Source organism: Nanorana parkeri, unplaced genomic scaffold, assembly GCF_000935625.1.
Source record: "Nanorana parkeri isolate BGI_ZX_2015 unplaced genomic scaffold, ASM93562v1 scaffold563, whole genome shotgun sequence".
In the NCBI taxonomy this organism is placed as follows: Eukaryota; Metazoa; Chordata; class Amphibia; order Anura; family Dicroglossidae; genus Nanorana; species Nanorana parkeri.
The window spans coordinates 933,221-946,352 of record NW_017306831.1 but is presented as its reverse complement, the minus strand read 5'-3'; the positions used below and the strand labels follow the sequence as shown (position 1 = coordinate 946,352).

The 13,132-nt window shown below is 44.4% G+C and overlaps 1 protein-coding gene across 1 annotated transcript in view; it reads left to right on the top strand.

Moving 5' to 3' along the window:
- The window catches only part of LOC108791632 (phospholipase A2 inhibitor subunit gamma B-like), a 6,005-nt gene extending 3,516 nt beyond the window's left edge, over positions 1-2,489 (top strand). The window contains exons 3-5 of the mRNA XM_018562173.1: positions 349-498; positions 759-899; positions 2,284-2,489. Of these exons, the coding sequence (XP_018417675.1) occupies positions 349-498; positions 759-899; positions 2,284-2,489 (497 nt within the window). The remainder of the gene's footprint in view (positions 1-348; positions 499-758; positions 900-2,283) is intronic.
- The last annotated feature ends 10,643 nt before the right edge of the window (positions 2,490-13,132 follow it).

The window sequence follows — 13,132 nt, the reverse complement described above, 5'->3', positions numbered from 1 at the left end:
GACCCCCCCCCCCCCCCAACCTTTCCCTTCTCTATCCAAAACAAAAATTTGGTTTTGAATCCACTTTAATTTATAACATGTATTAGGGTGATTTCATGTATGTTTTGTATCTTTTGGCCCTTTGTTTTCTTTTTTCATTATTTCACCTGGTGATCCTGCCAGTAACACGCTTCCTGTCCTAGGGTGACAACGCTCACTCTTGGCAAGACCGCAGAACACCTTCACTTCTCCATATCATAGGAGGAGGGGTTCTAAAGTCAACAGAGATAGTGGAAACAAAGTAACTGATAAGGCTGACTAGACACCCAAAAAATGTATACAATTTTAACTTTTATCTTCTACTCACAGACGGGGTAAAGAAGGATGAGTACTTTGGAAGATCGTGCGTGCCAGAAGGTCAGTGTCAGCGGCCGGGAATTTTCAGCACTTACAACAGCAAATCAAAAAAGGGGATATCTTGTTGTTACACCGATAACTGCACCCCGACCCAGCCTCAGTGTGAGTAGTGCCCAGACTAATATGTTATTATGGTCTCCCCTTCAGTCTTACATGTGACCTCCGGCCTCCCCTTCAGTCTTCACAGTTGTACCGGCTCCTCTCCTGCACTGAAAGTCCTTCCTCTGATGTCACTGCACACTGTGAGCCTCCCACAATGTGCATTAGAAGCGTCTTTTCTGATGTTCTGCTTAGGCAAAGTGACTGAACTGGAGCTCAGGGATGGCCTTGCTAATGCTGCATTTTCCTCTTTTCCTCTAAAGTATTACCAGATGACGATAAACCCAATGGCTTGACTTGTCCTACCTGTAAGGCTAATGGAACTCAATGGTGTGACACTGAGATGACCATGAAATGTACTGGAGAGGAGACGAGGTGCATTGTACAATACTCGAAAATCACAGGTATGTGAACAGGAAGAATCGGATATAGTACACAGCTCGTCCATTTATAGGATGCAGTGCTGCTAATCCATAAAGCAGTGGGCGGGACAAGGTGTGTACAGGTGCTGATTGACAAGCTACAGGCCTGTGAATCAGCAGTGACAATTCTGATAGCCATGCCCGCTGCCCTTTTCTCGGGCTACATGAGAGTGACAACTGAGCTCTGAACTCAGGAGCGGTGCAGCATTGTGGCCACCCCATCACAAGAAGCTGCATTAGGTGCACTACTGTGGCAGGATCAACGTTTCAAAAACTGACCGTAAACACCTTCCGCAAACTTTTCCCTTGAGATTGATAACACAACTATCCAACCCTCCCCCCATGCCAATGTGCTAGGTGTCATCCTTGACTCGGACCTCACCTTTCTTCCCCACATCCAATCACTATCCAAATCCTGCCGCCTTCACCTTTGTAACATCTCCAAAATATGCCCCTTCCTCACCAAGGAAACCGCCAAATTACTCATCCACTCACTTTCTATATCTCGTCTTGACTATTGCAACTCCCTCCTCATTGGCCGACCTCTACACAGGCTCCTCCCCCTTCAGTCTATCATGAAAGCTGCTGCTAGACTCATCCACCTGACCAACCGCTCAGTGTCTGCAACCCCCCTCTGCCGATCCCTGCACTGGCCTCCATCCCCCTCTGCTAATCCCTGCACTGGCTTCCAATAGCCCAAAGGATAAAATTCAAAATATTACCAATGACTTACAAAGCCGTCCACAACTCTGCCCCAGCTATATCTCCAACCTGGTTTCAAAGTATCACCCTAACCGTTCCCTCCGCTCTTCAAAAGACCTTCTGCTTTCCAGCTCCCTCGTCAACTCCTCCCATGCTCTCCTCCAGGACTTCTCTAGAGTCTCTCCCATCCTATGGAACTCTCTAGCCCAACCTGTCTATTTTTCACTCTGACTGCCTTTAGGTGATCCCTGAAGACTCATCTATTCAGGGAAGCCTATCCCACCTCAACCTAACCGCTCAACCATCATGTTCACAAACAATTCATCCGCACACAGCTCCCTCCTCAAGTATCACTTGCCCCTCCCTTTTAGATTGTAAACCCTCAGGGGCAGGGCCTTCCTTACCATCGTGTCTTGAATTGTATTGTGATTGTAAAGTCTTCCTTATATTGTAAAGCGCTGCGCAAACTGTTGGCACTATATAAATCCTGTATGATAGATACATTACAGACAGACAGACAGACAGACAGACAGATAGATAGATAGATAGATTTGCAAGTCTTGCAAGCTGTATCATGCAACAGGTCTAAACAATGACTGCCTCTGTTTAAAATGGCGATATCTGACATTAATGCTCTGCTGATCTCATATTGTATCCACTCCAGGGCCAGGAGCACAGTCCACCGAGCGCATTCTTCGAGGATGCGCCACTCCAAGTATCTGCAGCATTGGCAATCAGACCCATCCCACCGATGGCCTATCTGCCGAGGTTCAAATTACCTGCACCGGATCAGTAAATGGACTTCACCACCACTTTAATCTGCATGGAATTATGGCAGTTGTTATGATGCTGCTTCTTATTACTGCCTGAAAGATATATATATATATATATATACACACACAGTACTGTGCAAAGGTTTTAGGCAGGTATGAAAAAATGCTGTAACGTGAGAATGTTTCAGAAATTAAAGGTTTCTTTTTTATCAATGAACAAAATAGAAAATAAATGAAGAGAGGAGAAATCGAGGTCAGATCAATATTTGGGGTGACCCCCCTCCCTTTGCCTTCTTCTAGGTACACTTGTACACAGTTTGTGAAGGAACTCGGTCGGCAGGTAGCTTGTTCCAAACATCTTGGAGGACTAACCACAGATCTTCTGTGGATGTAGGCTGCCTTAAATCCTTCTGTCTCTTCATGTAATCCCAAACAGACTCCATGATGTTGAGATCAGGGCTCTGTGGGGGCCAAACCATCACTTCCAGGACTCGTTGTTCTTCTTTACACTCAAGATAGTTCTTAATTGGCTGTATGTTTGAGGTCGTACTGCTGCAGAATAAATTTGGGGCCAATCACACATGGCATGATGGATAAGTATCTGCTTGTATTTCTCAGCATTGAGGGCACCATTGATCCTGACCAAATATCCAACTTCATTGGCAGAAATGCAGCCCCAGACTTGCAAGGTGCGTCCACCATGCTTCACTGTTGCTGCAGGCACTCATTATTGTCCCGCTCTCCAGCCCTTCGGCGAACAAACTGTCTCCTGCTACAGCCAAATGTTTCAAACTTTGACTCGTCAGTTCAGAGCACCTGCTGCCTATGTTTTCATGCATAGTTGAGTCGCTTAGCCTTGTTTCCACGTCGGAGGTATGGCTTTTTGGCCGCAAGACCGCAGAGAAAAATGGCAGCATGTGCTCTGGACTGATGAGTCAAAGTTTGAAACATTTGGCTGTAGCAGGAGACAGTTTGTTCGCTGAAGGGCTGGAGAGCCGTACAATGAGTATCTGCAAGCAACAGTATTTGTTCCATAATATATAATTGGACCGCCTCTGGCTTTGATTACAGCACAAATTCAGCATATGGCATTATTACAATAAGCTTATCCGATGTCACAACATTTTTTTTCCATCCAGAGTTGTATTTATTTTTCACCAAGATCTTGTAGTAATGATGGGAGAGTCGGACCACTGTGTAAAGTCTTCTCCAGCACATCCCAAAGATCCTCAATGGGGTTAAGGTCTGGACTCTGAGGTGGCCAATCCCTGTGTGACAATGATGTCTCATGCTCCCTGAACCACTCTTTCACAATCTGAGCCCGATGAATCCTGGCATTGTCATCTTGGAATATGTCAGACGTGACATCAGGGAAGAAAAAATCCATTGATGGAAAAACCTGGTTATTCAGTATATTCAGGTAGGCAGCTGGCCTCAATGTTGGGCACATAATGTTGCTGAACCTAAACCTGACCAACTGAAGCAACCCCAGATCATAACACTGCCCTTCACAGGCTTGTACGGTAGGCACCAGGCATGATGGGTGTGTCTGCCTCTCTTCTTACCCTGATGTGGCCATCACTCTGGAATAGGGTCAGTCTGGACTCATTAGACCACATGACCTTTTTCCATTGCTCCAGAGTCCAATCTTTATGCTCCCTAACAAATTGAAGCCTTTTCTTTCTGATTGGCCTCACTGATGATTGTTTTTTTTTAAGGCTACATATCTGTTTAGTCCCAATCCCTTAAGTTCTCTTTGCATTGCGCGTGTGGAAATGCTTTTACTTTGACTATTAAACATTGCCGTGAGTTCTAATGTTGATTTTTTACGATAAGTTGTTACCAAACGTTCCAGTGATCTCTGATCACGATCATTCAAGATTTTTTTCCGACCACATTTCTTCCATGAAGGTGATGGTTCACCACTATCCTTCCAGATTGTAATAATGCATTGGACAGTTCCTAACCCAATTTTAGTAGTTTCAGCAGTTTCAACATGTTTGCTTAGCTAAATCCAGGTGGTCAGGTAGTGTATATATGTATATATTCATAAATCTATTAATAAAAACTTACAGGGCTATTCACTAAAGGGTAAAGAGTTTGGAGAAGGCAGAAGACGTGAACAATCTAGGACAAAATAGCCGATTTGGAAAAATTCCCCAATTCATTTCACTTTCCAGTTCAGCTATGTTGTCCCAGATTGTTCGCATCTCCTGCCTTCTCCAAACTCTTCACACTTCTGTGAATAACCCTTTTAGTCATTTATGTTTAGTGGCCCTTTTGCACATTAAACTCGCTATTTTTGTAGCCCGACAGTCACAAGCGCATGACCTATTGTACCCACCGGGGGGCACCAGAGTATTCATTTCAGCAGATTGACAATGGTTAATGGAGGTAACGGAAAATACAAGCGGTGTATCCATCACATTATTGTATTCATTCATGTCACACAAGAGATGTAAAGCATCACATTCCACAGACAATGGAAAAGATCAAATTTATTTTATGTAATGATTTTTTTATTTTTTTTTTGTATTCTGGAATGTTAGTGTTGTCATACTAAAAAATAAATAAATAAATAAAATAAAAAAGCAAAATAAAATCATTTTACTGTTTTTTTTCTTCTCTTTTTGGCTACAGTAGGGTTGCTTTCCTCCAAAACTTTATATTTTTTTTATTTATATGTTCCACTAGAACAAGAGATGAGTTAGAGTTTTACCTGGAAATGTTACAGAACCGCTTCACTTCCACCCCGCTTCCCTCTGAGAAAAGAGCATCCAGCAACAGAAATAGCTGCACAATATTTTACAGATGTCACGGACTGTGAGGTAGATCAAACAGTCCCACACTTCTATATCCTCTACCCTGATCATGTTTCTGGAAACGCCTCCTATCTCCTTTATATTATCCCTTATCTCCTATAATGTCCCAAATTATTTTGTGTTGCCCCCCACCCATCTCATAATAATTCTCAACTTGCTTTGGCAATGCTAAAATGTGTTTGTAAAATATATGATAAAGACAGAAAAAACAGAAGGGTGGGAGAGAGAAAGAGATAGAGATATGCAGAGATAGAAAGCCAGAGAGTGGAAGAGAGAGAGAGAGAGAGAGAGAGAGAGAGAGAGAGAGAGAGAGAAAGGAAGGAAGGAAGGAGGCAGAGTGAAATGGAGAGAGAGAGGGGGGGAAGAGAGGGAGGAAAGGAGAGGGATAGAGAGAGAAGGAAGCAGACAGAGAGAAAGAGATATGCAGAGATAGAAAGCGAGAGAGCGAGAGAGAAAGAGAAAGACGAAAGAGAGAATGGAGAGAGTGAGGGAGAAAGAGAGGGAGGAGAGAGAGTGAGAAAGAAAGAAAGAAAGAAAGAATGGGAAAGGATGGATAGGAGAAACAGATTAAAAAAGGGAAGGCAGAAAGATGAATACAGGGACTGAGAGAGATGGAAGGTTTGAGGAAAGAGAGGAGAGATAAAAAGAACAGAGGAAGAGAAGATGTGTAAAGAGCAAGATTACAGAAATAAATAAGGAAGGGAGAAGAGAGGAAAGGATGGAAAAGAGAAAAAAAGAAGAGAAAGACGAGAGAGAGAGAGAGAGAGAGAGAGAGAGAGAGAGAGAGAGAGAGAGAGAGAGAGAGAGAGAATCACAGAGGAAGGAGATAGTTAATACAGAAGGGAGGAAGCAGAACGTAAGGGCGGTACACCTCTGTTGCAGCAAGTGCTCATATTAGAGCCAAGGCAAGCCTCCTCTTACATGCCTCCCATACCTTAGCCAAGCTCACACTGACAATGGCCCCTACTATACTGGATCTACTATGTGTCCTCTCTGCCCTGATGGCCACTGGTGAGTCTTTTGAATTTTGTTTGTTGCTTTTATGGTCATAGCTCGTATAAATGTGCGCAGGTTTCTGTAGACCAAAACAAAAACCACAACCACACAAATCAAAGAATAATGAGCTTTAAAATAAGGTGCACATGGAAGGGATTTACACAGACATTTTCCAGCACTCACCAGCCTGCAAAAAAAATTGACTGTCTAACAATTTGCTTTTAAAACAGAGGTTTAGTTGCAACTTTTTTGTAAAAGCCACACTGCCTCGTCATGACTCCTCTGTGTAGTGTGGTCCTAAATCGCTGGCCATTATGTTGGGGCATATCTTTGTGTTTTTGTACTGTGTAGAGCCCTTCCATGTGCACGTTACTTTAAAAGCTAGTTACAAATTGTTTCGTACGATTTGCCAAATTTTGTTTTGCTGGATTTGGTGCGGGGACACGCTGGTGGTCTTCAGTTCAGTTGCCATTGTGATGTGCTGGGCTTCTGGTGTGTTCCTGTGCCTTTTAATGGAGATGGGCTACCTCCAAGGCATGGCCGCACTCAGTTTTTCCATCGCAATGAAAGCTCCCAAGATACCTGCACTCAATTCATCCTTTTGCTATATATGTTCCAAGTTGGAGTCTCTCATAGCTTTAAAGTTAGGGAGCCCAATATACAGAGCAGTCTCCACGAGGCAGTGTGGTTTCAACATATACAACAACAAAAGTTGTGCAACTAAAACCTCAAATTGTTAGAAACGCACAGTCAGGACATTGTGTTCTCTATGCACTGTAGCTGCGTGTGATTATGCTGTATCGTGTTTCCCCGAAAATAAGACACTGTCATATTTTTTTTTTTTTTTGTCTCAAAAAAACACACTAGGTCTGCCATACGCCACCCTAAGCTCACCCCAAGTGCGGGTGTCCCGGCTCGGACACAGACAGGATCCATCCTTTAGCATACGAGTACGGACACCCACACCCGCACGCATGTGAGGGTAGGACGGCGTACAGCCGCGTAGTCCCATAGAGCAGGACAGGGGCTGCATTCTAATCACACGCAGCACCTGTCCTTCCTCAGAGCAACCCGATACGTCACTGCACGCAGTATGGAGCTGTACATGTCAGCCTTTTCTTGTGTGAATGAGGCCTAACAAGTAGCTCCTGATGTCTGCCTACATAGGTGGAGAGGCGCAGGCAGGGGCTTACAGAAACTGTCACTTCCTGTAAGTGGTTAGATTTCTACAAACTGTTAAACATGTTATAACATGGGAACTTGTTTTTATAAGAAAAGTAGGGAAACATGCAAGAACTTATTATCCTCATTTAAATAGTGGTGACAGGGTCTCTTTAAGGGCCAACATAAAAATAATGCATCATACAGGCTAGAAGGGAGTGTGCTTGAGGGTCACTTGAAGTCACGGGGCATGGTCATAATGACATTATCTCACATAACATAATACGAAACAAGATCAGTATGCGCAGCTCAAGCCAAGTCCATTTCATTACGCCTTAGACGGCAACAAATCACAATAGCTCTTTATTATGTTAACATGTTCAAGCTCATATGAGACTACAGATTGGGTTTCACGTTTTTACTTTAAAGGATAAGTGAACTTTAAAACATTGAGCATTTATCCTTTATTACCCCCCTCCCCTGCCCTAACCTAACTCTCTCTCCCTCTCGATCCACCGTCAACAGCCTGCAGTGTTTGTTTATCTCCTGGCCGCATTGGTGCATTACACCTCTAGACTTCTACAGGTCTGTGTCCCGAGGGGGCGTAATAAGGGAAACTGCATTTGTAGAGGTGTTTGGGGCACAGTAGGGGGGGGGTGGGGTTAGGTGAGGGTTGGGGCAAAAAAAGGAGTGTGCACGTTGCTTTAAAGTGCACTTACCTTTTAAATAAATGGTCCACAATAAGGCATCTATTACTCCAAATAGGGCAGATACTTGAAGCAATAAAGGCCATTTGCTCAATACAGATGCAGGTTCTGTCCTCTGATCCTCCTCATCAGTTTGTGGGTCAAATCTGTAGTGTCTGTAAGGCAACAGACTTTAGCTGGCGATACAGGGGTCAGATGTCAGAGTCCTGTTGACTGAATGAATGGTCATAATGTGACCAATGAGTGACCCCATTGGCACCCGCCGCCCCCCCAAAATGTCTTTCAGTCGAGCCAAACCTAAACCAACACAGGCCCTTATGGTCCTGAGCACCTTGTAGCTGCTAATTGGGGATGAGCTCAGGTTTGGACTCAACATGGACCTCCTGAGTTCCTCTGAACCTGGAAGCCCAATCAACTGCAGCTGTGGAATTACCTGCCGGTGTGTGTCAGCAAAGGGGCTGTATAATTTATTTATTTTTTAATTTTCATGCGGCTTAGAGGACCACAATAAAAATACATAATCCTGTACATAAAATGCTTAAGGAAAGTCTTAAAGCTGCACATGGGTTTTACTGAACAGTACAATGCAATCCTGTAACAGTGACAAAAAAATGGGGAGGAAAGACACAGCAATGGGATACCCTTAATATACCCACCAAGCCCTTGCGTATATAGGCATGCAGGCTGGATGGCCAGGAGAAGGAAAGCTACAGGGGTATACACCCCCCCCCCCTCCTTCCTGTTCCATATTGGGTCATGTGCCTTTAACATTAGTGGGGTACCTTGCAATGGGGGGTGGCAAAGCCCATTTCTTTACAAGAATATCAAAAAATTAAAAGGTCTATACAATGAAAAGCAGAATGTTCTTGGCTGGAAATCCTCACAAACTCCGGGAGCATGCAGATTCCATGGAGAAGGCCAAAACACTAGGGAGGAAGCTGCAAAAATGTAGAACAGAGTGTTTTCTCCTTCTTGTTATTGTGCCGGGCTTCTAAAAATAGCCATTTGCATGGTGTTCAAATACGAAGAGAATGATGCTTCACCATCTATAGGCGGAGCCAGCTGTCACTCACGCAGCTGGGTGGATCCAGACAGAATTGTTGGGATCCGTACCGGCTGCGGCGTCTCAGTATACCGCGAGCAGCAGCTCACTATATACTGAGCTTTGGGTGACGGGAGGACGCTAGTTTTGTGTTTCCCGTTACCCTTAGGAGAACTATGGGGAAAAACACTGACCCCGTAGTTCTCTAAGAGTCCTGACTTTAATTCCGGATTAGTGATTGTGAAAGCATTAGATCGGAGGATTAGCATTTTTTCGGAAGGAGGTCCCTTTAATGTTTAACTGATCTAACCTCTCCATGGCCCTCTCAGTGTGAAGCCTTGAACAGCTGCAGCATTGTGTAATGAGTTTGTCGGTATGCAGCACGATGAACTTTCCTCAAATTCCATGAAGGGGGGGAACAAATAAAACCGCTCTGTGAACAATCGCTGGACTTGTGTGTCAATGTGTTTGTGTTCATTTCTGACTTGTAGCCAGGAAATATGACATCCCTGACCTTCTCCCCTTTTTTTTTTTTTTTTGTTTTGTAGTCCTGTGTATAAAGAGACCCTGTCACCAACTTCAAAAACTGCCCAGCATTAAATGCTTACCTGGAGCATTTCCCCTTTCCATCAATTATTTTATCCCCTTTCAATGTTCCTATGAACATGATAGAAAATTTGACTACTGCAGGGAGAGTCAGTTCACTAGCGCAGCCACTTCCCTCGTTGCAGGTCATAGTCCTCTCCTCTTCTGGCATTGTATAATTACTGTCTGCTGGTGGCAACCAGCAGCAGTCCCGGGGAGTATTTTACAGGTAAATAATATGCATAAAAGAGGTTAAAATTTTTGTTGAAATGTTCTGGGGACAGGTTCTCTTTGTAGGTAAAACTATACATTTATTTATATAGTTATGTATTCCTTTTTTATTTATGTATTGAAATAAATGTTCTGGGGACAGGTTATCTCTTGAAGGTAAAACTTTACTTTTATGTATCTTATTTATGTATTTTTATTATGTATTTTATTTTGTTTGTTGTTTTTGTTTGTTGTTTTTTATCTATTTCTGACTTAAAGGTTAACCTATGCATTTTATTTGGTGGTGTTTGTAGGTTTTTTTTTTTCTTAAAGTCACACTCCACATTTCAGGGTCTTCTGACCCAGCAGTGTCCAAATGATAAAAAGTTGCCTTTGCAGCCACTTTCTCCACCTCTCTGGCATTGTCCCTTGCAGACTTGACAATCTCTGCACCATCGTTCTTTCTGTTCACACCCAGTGTCATTCAAGCCAATTCCTGTGAGCCCAGGCCATCATGGACATGCCCCCCTGGGGGCTCGGCATCACACTGACCTGGGCTCACAGTACTCCTGGACTGTGTGGTGCTGAACCTCAATTAAGTGAGCAGTCCAGAAATGAGAACCGCCCACCACTGCTGGAGGAGGGATCATGACCTCGCCAGAAGCAGGAAGGAAGATGGACACGTAGAGCAGGATTTGGGGGGAAAAAAGTAGGAAATGGGTTTTAGGGAGAAAAGAGTGGGGTGGTACATATCCTAAAGAAGAACTCCAGGATTTTAAGATATTAACCTTTGCAGCGGGGCTACCTCACCACTGCAAGGGTTAACTGCTTGTTTTTCTCTACGGGCGATCACCCGTTCTGTGGCGGTGACCACTCGCCTCTATTCGCATCCACTCAGGCCCTGGTATGTCCCTCAGCGTCTTAACATCTAATAGACCAGTAATAGATGTGATGATATCACGGGTCCTTAGACCACTGGAGCCCAGGAGTGAAGATCCGGCAGGGAGAGGTCTAGCAGCCAGGCAGGACCGAGGGTCCGGCAAGCGTTTTTCTTTATTTTTGCCCCTAGACAAAAAGAGCGCTTAGCCCTTGCAGTGCGGGGGTATTCATTTTTTTTTTCTCGTTTTGGTGAAGTGTGTTCTTAAGTGTAAAAGCTACCCTGTGCCAAAAGCATGCTGGAGAGTCGGACCACTGCTCCTGCAGAGGGCTTGGGAACCAGCTCTCCAGTGGTCCGGCAACTCCTCAGGGAGCAGAATGTACATGAATAGTGTACTGTATATGCTAATCTTCATCATCTTATGCTCTGCAGGTCACGCCCTTTCCTGTAAAGTTTGTATGGCTTCATACTCCTTGTACTGCGATGGTGCCAGTGTGGTCTGCCCTTCAGGACATGTGTGCATCTCGGCATACACCTTGACCACTATGGGTAAGTTCCAGAGATCAGTGATGGGCCAGTTAGCTTATTAGTGTCAGCCAAGCTAAGCATTTGGTTGTGCAATGACATGAGGCCATGGTGTGAGCGTGTGCGGACTGCGAACGCTTAAAACAATTATAATGTTTCAGCTTAGGGTCAATCACCTTCACTCAGAAGGACTGAGGACTGTTTTTGTCATGTCAATATTTGTAAATTTTGTATTTTATTTTTTATAGAGGAGTCCGTAATCAGCAAAGAATTTGCCAGGGCGTGTGCCCCCCGGAGCCAGTGCGACTCACCGGGTAGTCTCAGCATACCCCATGGCGGAAAGATAAAGAGGAGCACTTCCTGTTGTTACTCAAATAACTGTATTCCACCAATACCCACATGTAAGTCTGGCTACATTTTTATCTTTTGGAGGGCCACATAATGGCATCCAAAGTGTTGCCAAGGTCCTAAAGTCTTGGGGGAAACACTATACACTATATAGCCAAACATATGTGAACACCCGGCCATCATGCCTATAAGAACTTGTTGGATATCCCGTTCCAAAACCATGGGCTTAGTTGTGGAATCATTGGCCTGATAAGCAAGTAGCAGATGTCCTTATTAGGTGCTCGCCTATCAGATTTACTAGTTCTTTATTAGGGCAATAATGCTCCAAAGAGAGATTATCCCACCATGACCCCCTGCCATATTTGAAGTGGGATCCCCCACTAGCTCTTGCTGGGTTTCCGGAGGTCACCTGGGAGGCACGGAGCCTGAACTTGGGGTGTGCTTCCTCCTTTTGGGCCCCTTGATCAGCTCAACCGTGAACTCTGTTGGCTCATCTATGGTAAGCCATTTTTTCCCATGGGTATCAAAAAGGGTGAGCGCTTCTCAAGGGTCCCGTGAACACTTTTGTGAATTTTTGCTAAATTGCACGGGATTTGTGTTTTTGTTTTTTTTTTTTTTTTAAAATTAGAGGAGGGGTGGAGACAAAAAAAAGTTCTTTTAGATATACTTTACTGTGCTAGATGCACTGGGAATGATTGGGGGAACTGTGTAGGCAGCCTCACAGTTCAGGAACAGTTCATTCTGTTTCAGGGTATCAGTACAGCATATTAAAATCGGGTAGGACAACAAAGCCTGAAACTATACAGTGATCTGCCGTAACAATATGACCTCCTGCGTAATATTGAGTAGGTCCCCCTTTTCCTGACCCGTCCAGGCATGGACCCCACTAGACCTCTGAAGCTGTGCTGTGGTATCTGGCACCAAGCCGTCAGTAGCAGATCCTATAAGTCCTGTAAGTTGTGAGGTGATCGGCCTCCATGGATCAGACTTGTTTTTCCAGCACATCACTCAGATGATGGATTGGATTGAGATATGGAGAATTTGGAGGCCACGTCATCACCCCAAACCCGTTATTGTGTTCCTCAAACCATTCCTGAACCACTCTTTGCAGTGTGGCAGGGCGCATTATTTTGCTGAAAGAGGCCACTGCCATCAGGGAATACCGGTTCCATGAAGGGGTGTACTTGGTCAGTGACAATGTTTTAGAACATTGCCCAAAGCATCACACTGTCTCTGCCGGCTTGTCTTCTCATAATGCACCCTGGTGCCATCTCTCCTCCAGCTGAGTGATACACACACATGGCCAAAAAAAAAAAACATGATTAATTGGCGCAGGCCACCTTATTCGATTTCTCCGTGGTCCAGTTCTGATGCTCGCATGCCCATTTTAGGCTCTCTTGGTGGTGGACACAGGTCAGGATGGGCACCCTGACCAGTCTGCGGTTACACAGCCCCATACATCACAAA